This window comes from Anneissia japonica, unplaced genomic scaffold, assembly GCF_011630105.1.
Source record: "Anneissia japonica isolate Jap-2015-1 unplaced genomic scaffold, ASM1163010v1 scaffold4988_len2956909_cov206, whole genome shotgun sequence".
Taxonomy (NCBI): domain Eukaryota; kingdom Metazoa; phylum Echinodermata; class Crinoidea; order Comatulida; family Comatulidae; genus Anneissia; species Anneissia japonica.
Genome location: NW_022696345.1, coordinates 2161878 through 2174592, shown reverse-complemented (window position 1 = coordinate 2174592; position 12715 = coordinate 2161878). Strand labels below are relative to the sequence as shown.

General features: G+C 32.9%; 1 protein-coding gene across 1 annotated transcript; it reads left to right on the top strand.

Moving 5' to 3' along the window:
• The first annotated feature begins 4458 nt into the window (after positions 1-4458).
• LOC117101877 (tumor necrosis factor receptor superfamily member 11B-like) lies at positions 4459-10260 on the top strand. The gene is made up of 3 exons (XM_033241994.1): positions 4459-4506; positions 7999-8162; positions 10030-10260. The coding sequence occupies exons 1-3, from the start codon at positions 4483-4485 to the stop codon at positions 10169-10171; spliced, it is 330 nt and encodes a 109-aa protein (XP_033097885.1). The 5' UTR covers positions 4459-4482; the 3' UTR covers positions 10172-10260.
• The last annotated feature ends 2455 nt before the right edge of the window (positions 10261-12715 follow it).

Genomic DNA, 12715 nt, shown 5'->3' with positions numbered 1-12715 from the left:
CGCCATTATTTTATTATTTCCTTTTTTTGGGAGTGTGGGGGTGGGGGGTTGCCGACTGCGCCCACCTTGAATCCACCACTGCAAGCTGATAATATAAGGAAACTTATACTTAACATATTTCAGAACGAAGGTCAACCAAATTTGTCTGTTCGGTTATTGATGATCAATTAAAATACCATACAATATCATTTTCTAGGAACATCCATATTCAACAATTCAATTCAGACGATAAGCTCAGGCCCTACCGTGGTGTTGATAGTTTATGTTTCATGAGTAGAGTATTGAAAATAGATTGCTCTATGGATTCATATATTATTATTAGGTCTATTATCATTATGATATTGTTATTAGGCCTATCAATAATATTATTAATAGGCGCCTTTTAAATTAAAATAATATTATTAAATTTATTATTGTTGCTATTGTTATTATTTCTTTTATTGTTATCATATTCGAGAGTCGTTCGACATTCAACACATTTCCCTGCACGTCTTAATAATTCCCTCTTAAGCTCATTGAACTACAACATCATCACAACATACAGAAATGTAATGTACAGTTTAGATTTTACAACAAGTGTTTGTATGGTGTACTTTAAAAACACATTATAACATGTGTTACAGTACTATTATTAAATTCATGGAACTGGTGTGAAATACGGAGCACGCAGTTACGCATAGGCCTACAGGGAGTGGGAAAAAGGACTCGCGGTCCCCAGTCCACTATTGAAAATGCCTGAAGCAAAAAAGTCACCTCATATTACTAGCGCCCTCTCCCCTCCCCTCCCCTCCCCCTCCACTTAATCGTCGATTCTCCAATTTCACCTTCGCGCCCATAATGAGCCCCATTTCAATAATAATATAATACTAATATAATATTAATTTTTGCTGATACTACAATACTACAAAGGAGATAAACATTTGTTTTTTTGCTACAAATTGCCTAGTTGATATACAGTAATTTGTTTTATAATTGTTGGTTTTTAATGACATATTTTAGCTTTCTATAACTTTATGTTCACCAATTGGAAACAAGTTGCCACTTGGCGAACTTATGGGTTATCCGAGCGATCTACTGTATCTCTTCTGTAAAATTGTTAACAATTGTTTATTAACCGTACATTTGTTATTCCAATTCTATTTGATGTCTTTCCTTTCATGTTGCTTTGTATTAAATGTTTGCCGAATAAAGAAATAGAATAAATAATAAAGGTCAACTACTACTGCTACTGCTGCTACTGCTACTGCTGCTGCTGCTGCTACTACTACTACTACTACTACAAATAATAATAATAATAATAATAATAATAATAATAATAATAATAATAACAATAAATTTACATTTTATTGCGCCTATTTAGACAAATTTATTTTCTTATTTCACTTATTCAAAGTGTAAAAAAAATGTTTGATACAGTGTTTACTTTACGTTATATTTCATTAGTTACATTAATTGACTAATATTAGCATGCGCCCATAAACAATTGGAAATATGCGGGAACTTCAAATATAAATAAAATGGTATTATCATTGAAACTGCATTATGTTAAGCACGTGCTGAAAAAAAAAACGAAGAGCTAATACTCCACTATCATAATATGTGAAATGCATTCGACGTATTATTGTGATTAGTGTTGGAAGCGTTCAAGTGAATATAATAGATAACATTTAATATATGGGAACGCGCTTTCGGACCGCTCCCATAGGGGTGATTCAGAAGGACTAAGACGAGTTTGAAATAAATGCTTCACAAATGACATACTAATTGGGATGTTGACTAGTTCAAGCGATTTGAAAATGTCTTCTTCAAGATAATATCAGCGTGTTAGAGATAATTACTGACTGAAATATATGGTTAATTTTCCATGTGTATCGAGGCAGACGAGGGCGTCGTTGAATCATTGATATTAATGGTTATCGCGGGGACTGAATTCTCTGCTGTTCGTCGTTCTGAAGCTTTACCGATCTAAAAGACACATTATAATTGTCTTTAAGTTGCCACCTATTGTATTTTAACACAATAATGTATTATCCGTTTGTAGTCATTTACAACACCTCATGTATTTTGATGTTTTGGTATAGTGTTGTCGAACTTTCTGTAGTAGGCACCGTCTTGCTTAATAATTGCCATCAACAATTTCAACAAATTGGTAACAAAATATGATATATCTATATATAGAAAAAAAAAAATCCAACGAATTTATCTGTGGCGCTTGACGGCGGGACATCCTCTGTTGACGGCAGCCTGTGGATCATAAAAGAACGATTCGTTGCGCTCGCCTACTCCATGGATACCATGCAATCGCGACGGCCGACGACCAGCAGCGCAACATTCACATACACCGTCTTGTTTCCGTGTTATCAAGTCGTTACACCGAACACTTCGACACAGTAGTTACTACCGCATTTCCCTTAGGTCTATTTTTCAGCGTAAACTGTCATTATTTATTGTCTCTTAATATTCACGCTGAACACCTTTTGGCAGAATGACCAATCCTTAAAATATTTCAAATAAGATAACAAAATGAAATACTAATATCATAATATATTATTATTATTATTATTATTATTATTATTATTATTATTATTATTATTATTATTATTATTATTATTATTATTATTATTATTATTATTATTTTTAGTATTATCTCTACTAAAATTATTATTAATCAGCATCATTTATTTGTCATGGTTTATCATTATTAAGCTACGAAATAACTGTAGGTTGCGGTGCCCCTGCCTTAACCTCTCGGCCACTCGACTCGCCTCTTTAACTTTGTTAATCTAACGTTGGACATCTTATCAACAGTCCAAATAAAAAAACAAGAAATAAACTTACAAAAATATAGGGATAAAAGTTCATTGAGGCTGAGATGACAGGGAAAAGAGCTAGAGGAAAACAAAGATTAAAGATGTTAGATTGGATGATGAAGAGGTTGTGGGAGTTAGAGATGGAAAACAGCTAGGCGAGATCGCAAAGGACAAAAGAAAATGGAAGCAGAACGCACCATCATGATCCGTCCACGGCATTCGATGCCATGACACTAGAAAAGAGAGAGAGAGGGATAAAAACTCATTGTTCCAATCACTCAGAACCCATATTTTTATCATCTCTTAATTCATTATTTACAGTACTGTATAGCGTTACAGTTAGATGCTTGAATAAAATGGGTCTACTGTATCCATACGTAACTTTCGTTTAATAGAGCCTAATTGTAGTGTTATAATTAATGAAATGTGTGTGTTGTAACTTATATAATGCGTGATCATTAAGCAAGGCCTTTGAGAACACAGCATTAACACACTAATGTTGACGGGCGGAGTAATGTTATTAGCTCTACTTTTTTCATTTTAAAAACTATACAATTTACATTTGGTAAGAATGAAATATTTAAATGTGTTGAATTTAATTAATATAAAGTAAATCAATACAGTTATTAGTGAGTTTACCAAAACTACTTATTATCTATATTTAGTATAATTATTTAATGCTTAAATCACGTAAATAGTTCTAAAAGAACTGTTGTTTGTTGAGAATGTCTCGACGTTTCGATTGAGTTGCTTCAATCGTCTACAGGAAAATATATAATATCTGTCATTTAGCCAATTTCTTCCTTTTCAGGCATAACATAACATGTAAAACCAGGCTTCTAGTTCTAGTTCTAGTTGGCCGGTGACCTGATCTCAGGGGCGTTTATGATGAGCAACAATGGACCAGATCGCTTCATGCCTGTCGTTCTCTGGCTGTCTCTAGGAGTACTAGTGTGACAGTCCTGGCCATTACCTGTGTTGCCAGGTCGTTCTTGGGTTCCCTCTCATTCTTTTGCCTTCCACAGAGCCTTGGAGGATGGTGTGGGGAAGAGTCTGTGTTGCGTTTGTATGGCCAAACCAGGAGTTAGTCACTTTATCAAGGATTTAGATGTTCTCCAATAGCTGTAGGCTTATTTATTGTTGAAAAGCAACTTTTTTTTAAATATACATATTCTTTTTTTTTCGTTTCATCTGTCCTCTTCCCCATATTTTCTTCTTTGAAAGACCCTTTAAGCGCATATAACACTACGCTCTACAAAAACTACCTAGACCTATTCATTAATTAAAGGCCTAATTTAAATAAGTCGTCTTCAGCATACCGGCCATAATGAGTTTTATGAAAATATATCTAAATCACTAGATATACAATTAGCATTAATCGCATTTCATATACACAATAATTATTCCCTAGTTTGTTTGTATACACAGTCCAGGTGCTACTAAAATTTACAGGGGAAAATGATGATCTAAGAAACTTTAGTGTAGTTGCAGGCGTCAGGGAAATGTGTGAACATGGGATTTGATTTGAAAGACAAGAAACTAATACGTTTGGTGGCTTGCCTTCATTTTATAATTTATTATTACAATGTCAATAAGTGAAGCATGACGTCATACTGTATAAGTTTATTTTTAAACTTTAAATTTCCAGATTAGATCATAGTTACCTAACGCAATGATTTTCACGAAGGAACTGTGTGTAAGTAAATCATCATTTTCCCCCTTTTTATCTGCATTAGGCCTGCATGATTCTACATAAATAGTTGTTTGTTTTGATGATTATAATAACGAATTTTGGAATAATGAAATACCAATTGATTAATACAGTGGTAAATATGCCTAGGCCCCTATGCCCCAACTGAGTACAGACAAGAGGTAGGCCCATAACTGACTTTGCCAGGCATGCCCTTTAAATCTGACAGAGCAGGGCACGGGCTAGCGATAGATATCCTTTTCGGTTGATTTTATTCGATTGTAATAATGTTCATTGGCGACTTAATCAGGACTCAAAGATTAATGAATTAATGAACAACACACTATTAATAAAATTATGATTTCCACAATTGCGTCTGCTACTGGATTTTCCAGGTGATATGCTATTATAGAAGATGTCACACGAAGAAGCCAATGTGCACGTATGATATTCGTAATTTTCTCTGTAAATTGTTTTACAGACTATAAAGTTATACGATAGGGTAATAGGCCGTCTGCGGCTATTCTTTAATTTCAGCATATAAGTAAATCACCCTAAGAAGCCGTGGTCAAATTTACTTCATATCTATGTAAATCGTTTTACATCGACTAATACCTATGGCTATTCTCCGAATATCTCAACAGAACTTTGAATAATTTTATGAAGAATTGCCGGTTATACAGCCATGAATGAATAAAGCAACAATAAGGAAGAGTCACAAAGGGCGCAATACGAATGTTCCAATTTACTCAATGTTTATATGTGCTCCTTGTTCATGGCATATTGCAGCTGAATAATCAGTGTAGAGGCCCAAGCCCTGTCTTTGGGATAAAGCTTCGACTACGTAGGCCTATGCTTAAGCAACCGTCGTTTTTGAACGTGGATAGTTTTCCAAATTTTATTCGTTTTAGAACTGTTTAATCGGTATGATAAACCAAGCACAATTGATGAATAAATTTAAAAAATTGAAATATTCGAATATTTTCATTCGTTTGTTCAATAGATATAGGCCTAGGTCTATCTGTATTTAATATATTCCAAACCATTCATATAGTGTCATAACAGAAGGAACACCAAGAATCCTCATATTTCCTTTATGATGCCTTAAGCCAGATCTACCACTAAAAAATTCCTCGAGTGTTTCACAACTGTACAACGGTGAGTTTATGGCCGCGGCCATATTTATATTTGGTTGTTGACACTGTGAACGTCAATGAGTTAGATGACGTCTCTATCTATACATTAGTTTACTATAACAATGGAACAGTGGATGCATAAGGATTCTGAAATATTTCAAAAGCTCTAAGGTCAAACGACATTTTATATTGTAAAGGTATAACGACATCAAGATTATATTATTATACAGACGTCAGTATATACACTAATTGTGACGTCATAATTATTATAGTCACTTAGGCCTATTGTGCTCAGTACGGTCTATGAATACGAATAGAATTATGAAAAGAAACCCTATTATAGGCCTTTGCATATTCTGGCTGAGTAATATTTCGAATTACACCTGCAGATATGGATAATATCGCTCATCTGAATTCATATATTCCCAGAATTGAGAATTAAATTGGGTTTTGTTTGAGAAGTTGGGCCAAGAAATAAATACCGACCAGCGAGTATTAGTATATCAATATTAATTTATGAACTAGCCACCCATTTTCAACACATTATGTCTAGGCCTGTCTACATATGCACATGTTGCTGAACATTAATTCACAACATTAACCCCCTTATGTCTCCTTATGTTGCTTAGGAAGTAGAGTTATTTTGGTCTTGTGGAAATTCTTCACTTGATAAAACATAATTTTTTTTTTGCAAAATTCCCAGCAACCACTTTAATTATGTTATTTTCTTGACTTGACGCCTCGTTGTACTACATTAAAAGAGGACAATTTAATATAAACCAATTTAGTTTATTTAGTTACTTAATATCCTACATTTTTTTTATAAGAACCAGTAAACTTTTGCCCAGACTCAGTGTTTATTTTTTTTTAACGATTTCAGGCTCAAAATGTTCTTATTGTGTTCTTATTTTATACATTTTTCAATAGAAAATTATTATTTCACAATCAGTATATTACTTTAATGTATTATAGAGGGTATTACATAGTCACACCTACTGCAAATAAGGTACAGATAGATTTGTTGGTTTTTCCATTTTTTAAATATATGAACATCATTTTTATTATAGCATCAATTTATTTTTTATTTTATTCTTAATTCTTAAGCGATTTCAGCTCGGTGTTCTTATAAAATGTGTTCTTATAAAAAAAAAAGTGTTTGAAATTATGAGCCTCGTGCGCTCTCGTGATGTATAAGCAATCAGATTTGCGATGACGTCGCAAATAAAAGTTTGGCCAATTGAGTGCTCCTGATCAGTTTTATAATGATTTATTAGTCAGCTTCTTTCTAACTAAAAGAGTTTAGACTCATGAGAATTGTCAGATATTGTTCCACTTAAGGTTAAATATTGCAATGTAGGCCTATACCTATAATTCTATCATACCATAAAGTAGGTCTGTATAAAGTATATGACCTCGCCTTGATAGAAACTTTGCAGATTTTGTCTGTAGATTATGTTTTCTACGAATTGGAGGCCTGAAATTATCTTTGCCTCTAGTGGTATACGGTTTTGGTTCTTACCTATGGGGAGTCATAGACAGCAAACCTGTAACGTAGTAATTGTAAAATCAATGTCTAATTTTCAAAACGGTGGTCGAATTTCTCCAAAATTTAATTTAGCCAAACGTTAATTTCAGAAAAGTCTAATTTCTTCCGATTGAGATTAAATTTTATTTGTCCAAATATGGAATTAGAAGCAAACGCATTATTACCATTAATATTGTTTATTAGGGTGGACCAGGAATGATCCTTGCTTGGTACAAGTAACATATATTTTAACAATATATAATTTTATTGAAAATTGTGAATATGTTCGAAAATACATATTTGTTTAGGCCCTATATATAATATATATATATATATATATATATATATATATATTGACTTGTTATACAGAGAAATAGAAAAATAAAAGCATCGTATTCTTATACGAGCAGTGTTACCTCTAGATGGCCGGAAATGGCACTCAAATAATATTGTCTTTTTCTCCATGTTTTATTGTTTTTATAAATCTAGGGGGCCCGGCCGACAGGGCCCAGGCCGACAGAGCCCCTTTAATCCGCCACTGGATATAATATAGTATATGCTGTCTCTTATACACATCTCACCTTAAACACAAATAATATACAATACACAATACAAATTAAGTTTGCGTAACACCGTAAACCCAATACAAACAATATACAAATCGATAAATGATAACAAAATTGCTCAAATAAGAGGATGTTATAATCGTATCAAGAAGCATAGCCCTTCAACGAAATTTTGGAATACAATATTTGGACCACTTGGATTTTAAATTATTTAGTTTAGCCAATGTGTTGTACCGAATTTATTTGTCCTTATTTTTATATAATTTTTCAGTATATTTTAATTTTCAACTCCTTCATTGTGGCTGTAACCAAGTCGCCGTGTGAACAAAGAAATAATTTGTTCAGCAAAGAAATCGAATTTGGTAAAAGAGTGTGTTTGTCGTGCCAACCAGGTCAGTACGTCAGTCAGTTCTGCACCACCAACAACACAAACTGGTAGGTTTTGATTTATATATACATATAGTATGTAACAGGTCCGTGACGTCACGATCTTGGCAATTGAACATCAGGAACTTAATGACTTGCTGCGATCGTGCTTTTCCTTCAACTTGACTATCTCAGAGAATGAGATCTAATGATATAGCCTACCCGCTGAAAAGAAATTAGCGTCAAACTTTTGTGAAACGAAGAAGGAAACGATAACGATAATTAGACAGCATAAAACCACTAATGTAGAAAACTGGCACGTAACCATATTAGCCATACGTTCACCAAGTTGTTCAATAGTGTGTTGGATTAAGTTTTGATGCATTCGGCGGGTTCAATGATGTTACTCACAGGCTAACGAACGTTCAATTTTGGCCAAAGAGCACGTTTTTACCTCTTGTTCATCTATGCCTCCTAATCTCATCATTTTGTTTTTCTCTATTATTAATTTTATGCAAAAGGAGCTAGGGGCATTGCATCGACCGTAAGTCTGTTTATCTGCGTCGTCATTTGGGTTTTACATTTTTAATTAATTAAGCTATTCTTCATTTCTAAGTACAGTATGTGTAATAGCTAAGGCGTAATAGTGTATGACCCACCGTACTGATCTTAGTTAATTGAATAGATTTTTTATTACTCTCCTAATTATACGTGTGTCTATCCCTTGTGTTTAGTTCCTCATAAATGTGAGGTTGTCTCATTATCAATATCATAATCATCGATACCAGTGTATACCATCATCAGGATTTTGTCATTATTAACATAATCATCATCATTGTCATCATTATCTTCACTATCATACAGTTATTATTATTATTATTATTATTATTATTAATATTATTATTATTATTATTATGATTATTATGATTATTATTATTATTATTATTATCATTATTATTATTATTATTATTAATATTATTATTATTATTATTATGATTATTATTATTATTATTATTATTATTATTATTATTATTATTATTATTATTATTATCATTATCGTCAACCACCTCATATAATCATTACCACCACCACAATCACCATCAACAATCATCATCATTATCAGCATCCTCTTCATCAGTTGCGTAACGATGGGGTTGGGGGCCCTGAGGCTTTCCAAAACTGGGGGCCCTTTTGGGTCCCCGTCGCCAATTCATTGTGGGCTATTAGATGTGCTCGTTTTTTAATCATGTTTTTGTCTTTGTAATAATGTTTTTAACAAATGACATTAGATCAGTGGCGAAAATAGGAATTTGAGTTAGAGGGGCAGGGGGCAGGACAGACTTTTCACAGATGGACGGTCAGACCGAACCATGGTTGGGACTGAGGTAATAAAGTTTATGATTATGGCACCTCTAGATGGCCGGAAATGGCACTCAAATAATATTGTCTTTTTCTCCATGTTTTATTGTTTTTATAAATCTAGGGGGCCCGGCCGACAGGGCCCAGGCCGACAGAGCCCCTTTAATCCGCCACTGGATATAATATAGTATATGTTCTAAAGTCGATGTCAGAGATACATTATGCTGTAATGTGTCAACAAAGCCTTTTTGGGTCATCGAGGACCCCATGGGTAGGGGCATCTTCGGGGCCCCTATGGGTCAAGGCCCTGTGGACCGCCGCATGAGAGTCCATAGGTGTTACGCCACTGCCCTTCTTCTTTGTCAACATCATCATCGTTATCATCGTTGACATTGATTGTCCAGTATCGTTTAGTTTGCATGGGCCCCACTCGAGAGCAATTTAGCTTACTTTTGGGGGTGTTCCTGTTTCATGTTCTTTTGTGCATATTCCTTGATGTTTCTTTACTTGTTTTAATGTTTTTGAGACAAATTAATGAAATGTAAAACATTTAAATATTCTTTACATCAATTATCAGGTGTACAACTTGTCCAAATGGATATTACGTGAAGTACTGGAATTTGTGTCGCATTTGTGACGAATGCACCAAATGCCCCGCAGAATTGATGCTTACGGTAAAAATGGAAATATTATTTATCATAGTTTCCAAAAGCAAATAATTATATCATTATAATATAATGGTTGTAAAAAATGCTCTAAAAAAACTCATTCTGTAGGGAACAGTCATATAGTATGACTGATCCATGGTCTGTATGGGAGTAAATCATTATTTGTTGTGGGGTAAAATCTTGCTACTTGACAACATCATTATTATCATCGTCATCATCATCATCATCATCATCATCATTCCTATACGCCTATCACGATATACCTGCTTAATCTGATACAATACCGTTTCCACGGCTCATACTCATATCTGTCTCTTATACACATCTAGATGTGTATAAGAGACAGATACATAGCATCTTCATTATCATGAAAAACAACACAGGAAGTTTATCTCTGCAGCAAACACAAACATTATACGAATAAGAATAGTGATAAATATATGGTCGGGACCAACTAAACAACAGAAATTCTAATAACCGTATTTATTCGAATAACCGTATTTATTTGGGCGTTTATTGTTAAGAAAGGTTTCTCAGGGGGCGTTTATTCTAGGGGACGTTTATTTATTTAATTTTTTTGGTGTAAAATGGATACGTATATACTCAAATAAACGCCTGTTTATTTCACTGTAAATGTGGAATGCGGAATGCAGCATAGAGTGTGTTAACAATGATGTTGCTTCCATTAGCGATGCGTTTATTCGAATACATATAAAATTGATTTTACAGTATAATTATATTTCAATTTTAAAGTACAGTACTACTTTTAAAAGACAACTATGATGAGTTGATGTGGTATATGCATGGAGTTGTATTATCATGTTTTAGAAAATGTGTAAAATCAATTCGTCCGAAATAAGTACAGTAGCATCTTCTTTAGACTAACGAAATTTATTGAGACACAGGCCTTCGCTAGCTTGAGCTAACTTTATCAGCTGAATGAAGTAAAAAAACACAGGATCAAACTGTTCATTTAAGTTAAATAGTCGAATTCAAGACCGTCTGCTCCCAGACGAACGTTTAATTTCAACTGTGTAAATGCGAGCTCATCTGAATGCAAAGCTAATTATCAATATTCAGTATTTCGTGATTTTTTAATATTTAAAAACTGGGGGAAAAAGGGGCGTAACTGCCCATTTTTACACCTTATTCCCCCAGTTTTTAAATATTAAAAAATCTGTATCTCATTCACCGTTCCCCAGTTTTTCGTCAAACAACTATTTTCTGTCTTAGAAAAATCAGTTCTACAAAATATCAAATTTTTTTTTCCCTCCGGAGCCTGACTTTAATAAATATACATACATACCGGTACATAATACATACATACATAAATACACATACATATCATACGTAATACATACTTACATACATAAATACGTACATAATAATTCAATTCAATTCAATTCAATTAACATTTATTCAATTAATTAATAAATACATCAAATGATACATAAAGTAGACAACATTGATATTAATTAATTAGGATCAAAAATAGAAGCGAAGCTTGTCTCAATTTGACCCCGACAAAACAAAAAGGTTCAAATAACATACTGTACACACATTATACTGCACAGTTAAGACAACAGCTAATAGGCCTAACAATGACAATCAATTTAAAAAAAAGTAAATATGTAAAACATGATCAAATAATGTTAAAATCTCAACGAGACATATTCAACGATTTGGTTTTATTCACTTACAGACATTTGAAATTTTTAAATTTTGGCTACAAACTTGATTGCCATCTAAATGTTTCTCTTTTGCTTTATTAATTGAAAAGTAAGAATATTTTATATAGAAAATAACCATCTAGAATAGCCTATTGAATTAACTTTTCAAGGTTATTATAGACATTTTTTAGGGTTTTCAGTTTTTACACCACAGAAAATCTTTAATTTAGGAGACCGTCCACAATTGGCAATAGCTTTACATTCATTAGGTACGGTACTGACACAATATTTATGGATAATCATTTCATAATTTAAAATTCATCTTTATCAGACTTAAATATACAAACCAATGTGACTGGGACGTCGAACTACAAAACACTCCGTCCATTGACCACAGGTATATCACCCTCATCAAACTTTGATGTTGACACTCGCGGTTCAACAGGACTAGCGACAAGTGATGCAAGTCAGTGGGGAACAACGATTAACAAGTCAGGTATGTTTAAGAGTTTAAATTATGATTCTTATCCAACATTCCTAATATAATTTTAATGAATCATGATAATGATGATTATTATTATTGATATTCCTTTAGTTAACATTATTTTTTATACAACTTGCCTTAACGCCTACCTCTAAAATTTGCTGGCCACCTTCGTATTATTATACACAGTATATCTATTTACTAGGTGAAATTATTTTGTTTCATTATTTATTATTTATTTATTTAAGCTTTCTATAACCAAGGGGTATCCATTCAGTGACTATCACTGCTTTCCAAGAAAACACTGTTACATACAGTAAATACAACAAAAAATGTTAAACCAAAAAAAAAAAAAAAAAAAAAAAAAAAAAAAAAAAAAAAAAAAAAAAAAAAAAAAAAAAAAAAAAAAAAAAAAAAAAACCACTTTTTAAAAAAAAAAAA

Coding starts and splice junctions, on each gene's coding strand:
- LOC117101877 (XM_033241994.1), top strand. CDS start 4,483: ATGATTTTCACGAAGGAACTGTGT. Junction 4,507..7,998: donor TTTTCACGAAGGAACTGTGT/GTAAGTAAATCA, acceptor ATAATTTTTCAG/TATATTTTAATTTTCAACTC. Junction 8,163..10,029: donor ACCACCAACAACACAAACTG/GTAGGTTTTGAT, acceptor ATCAATTATCAG/GTGTACAACTTGTCCAAATG.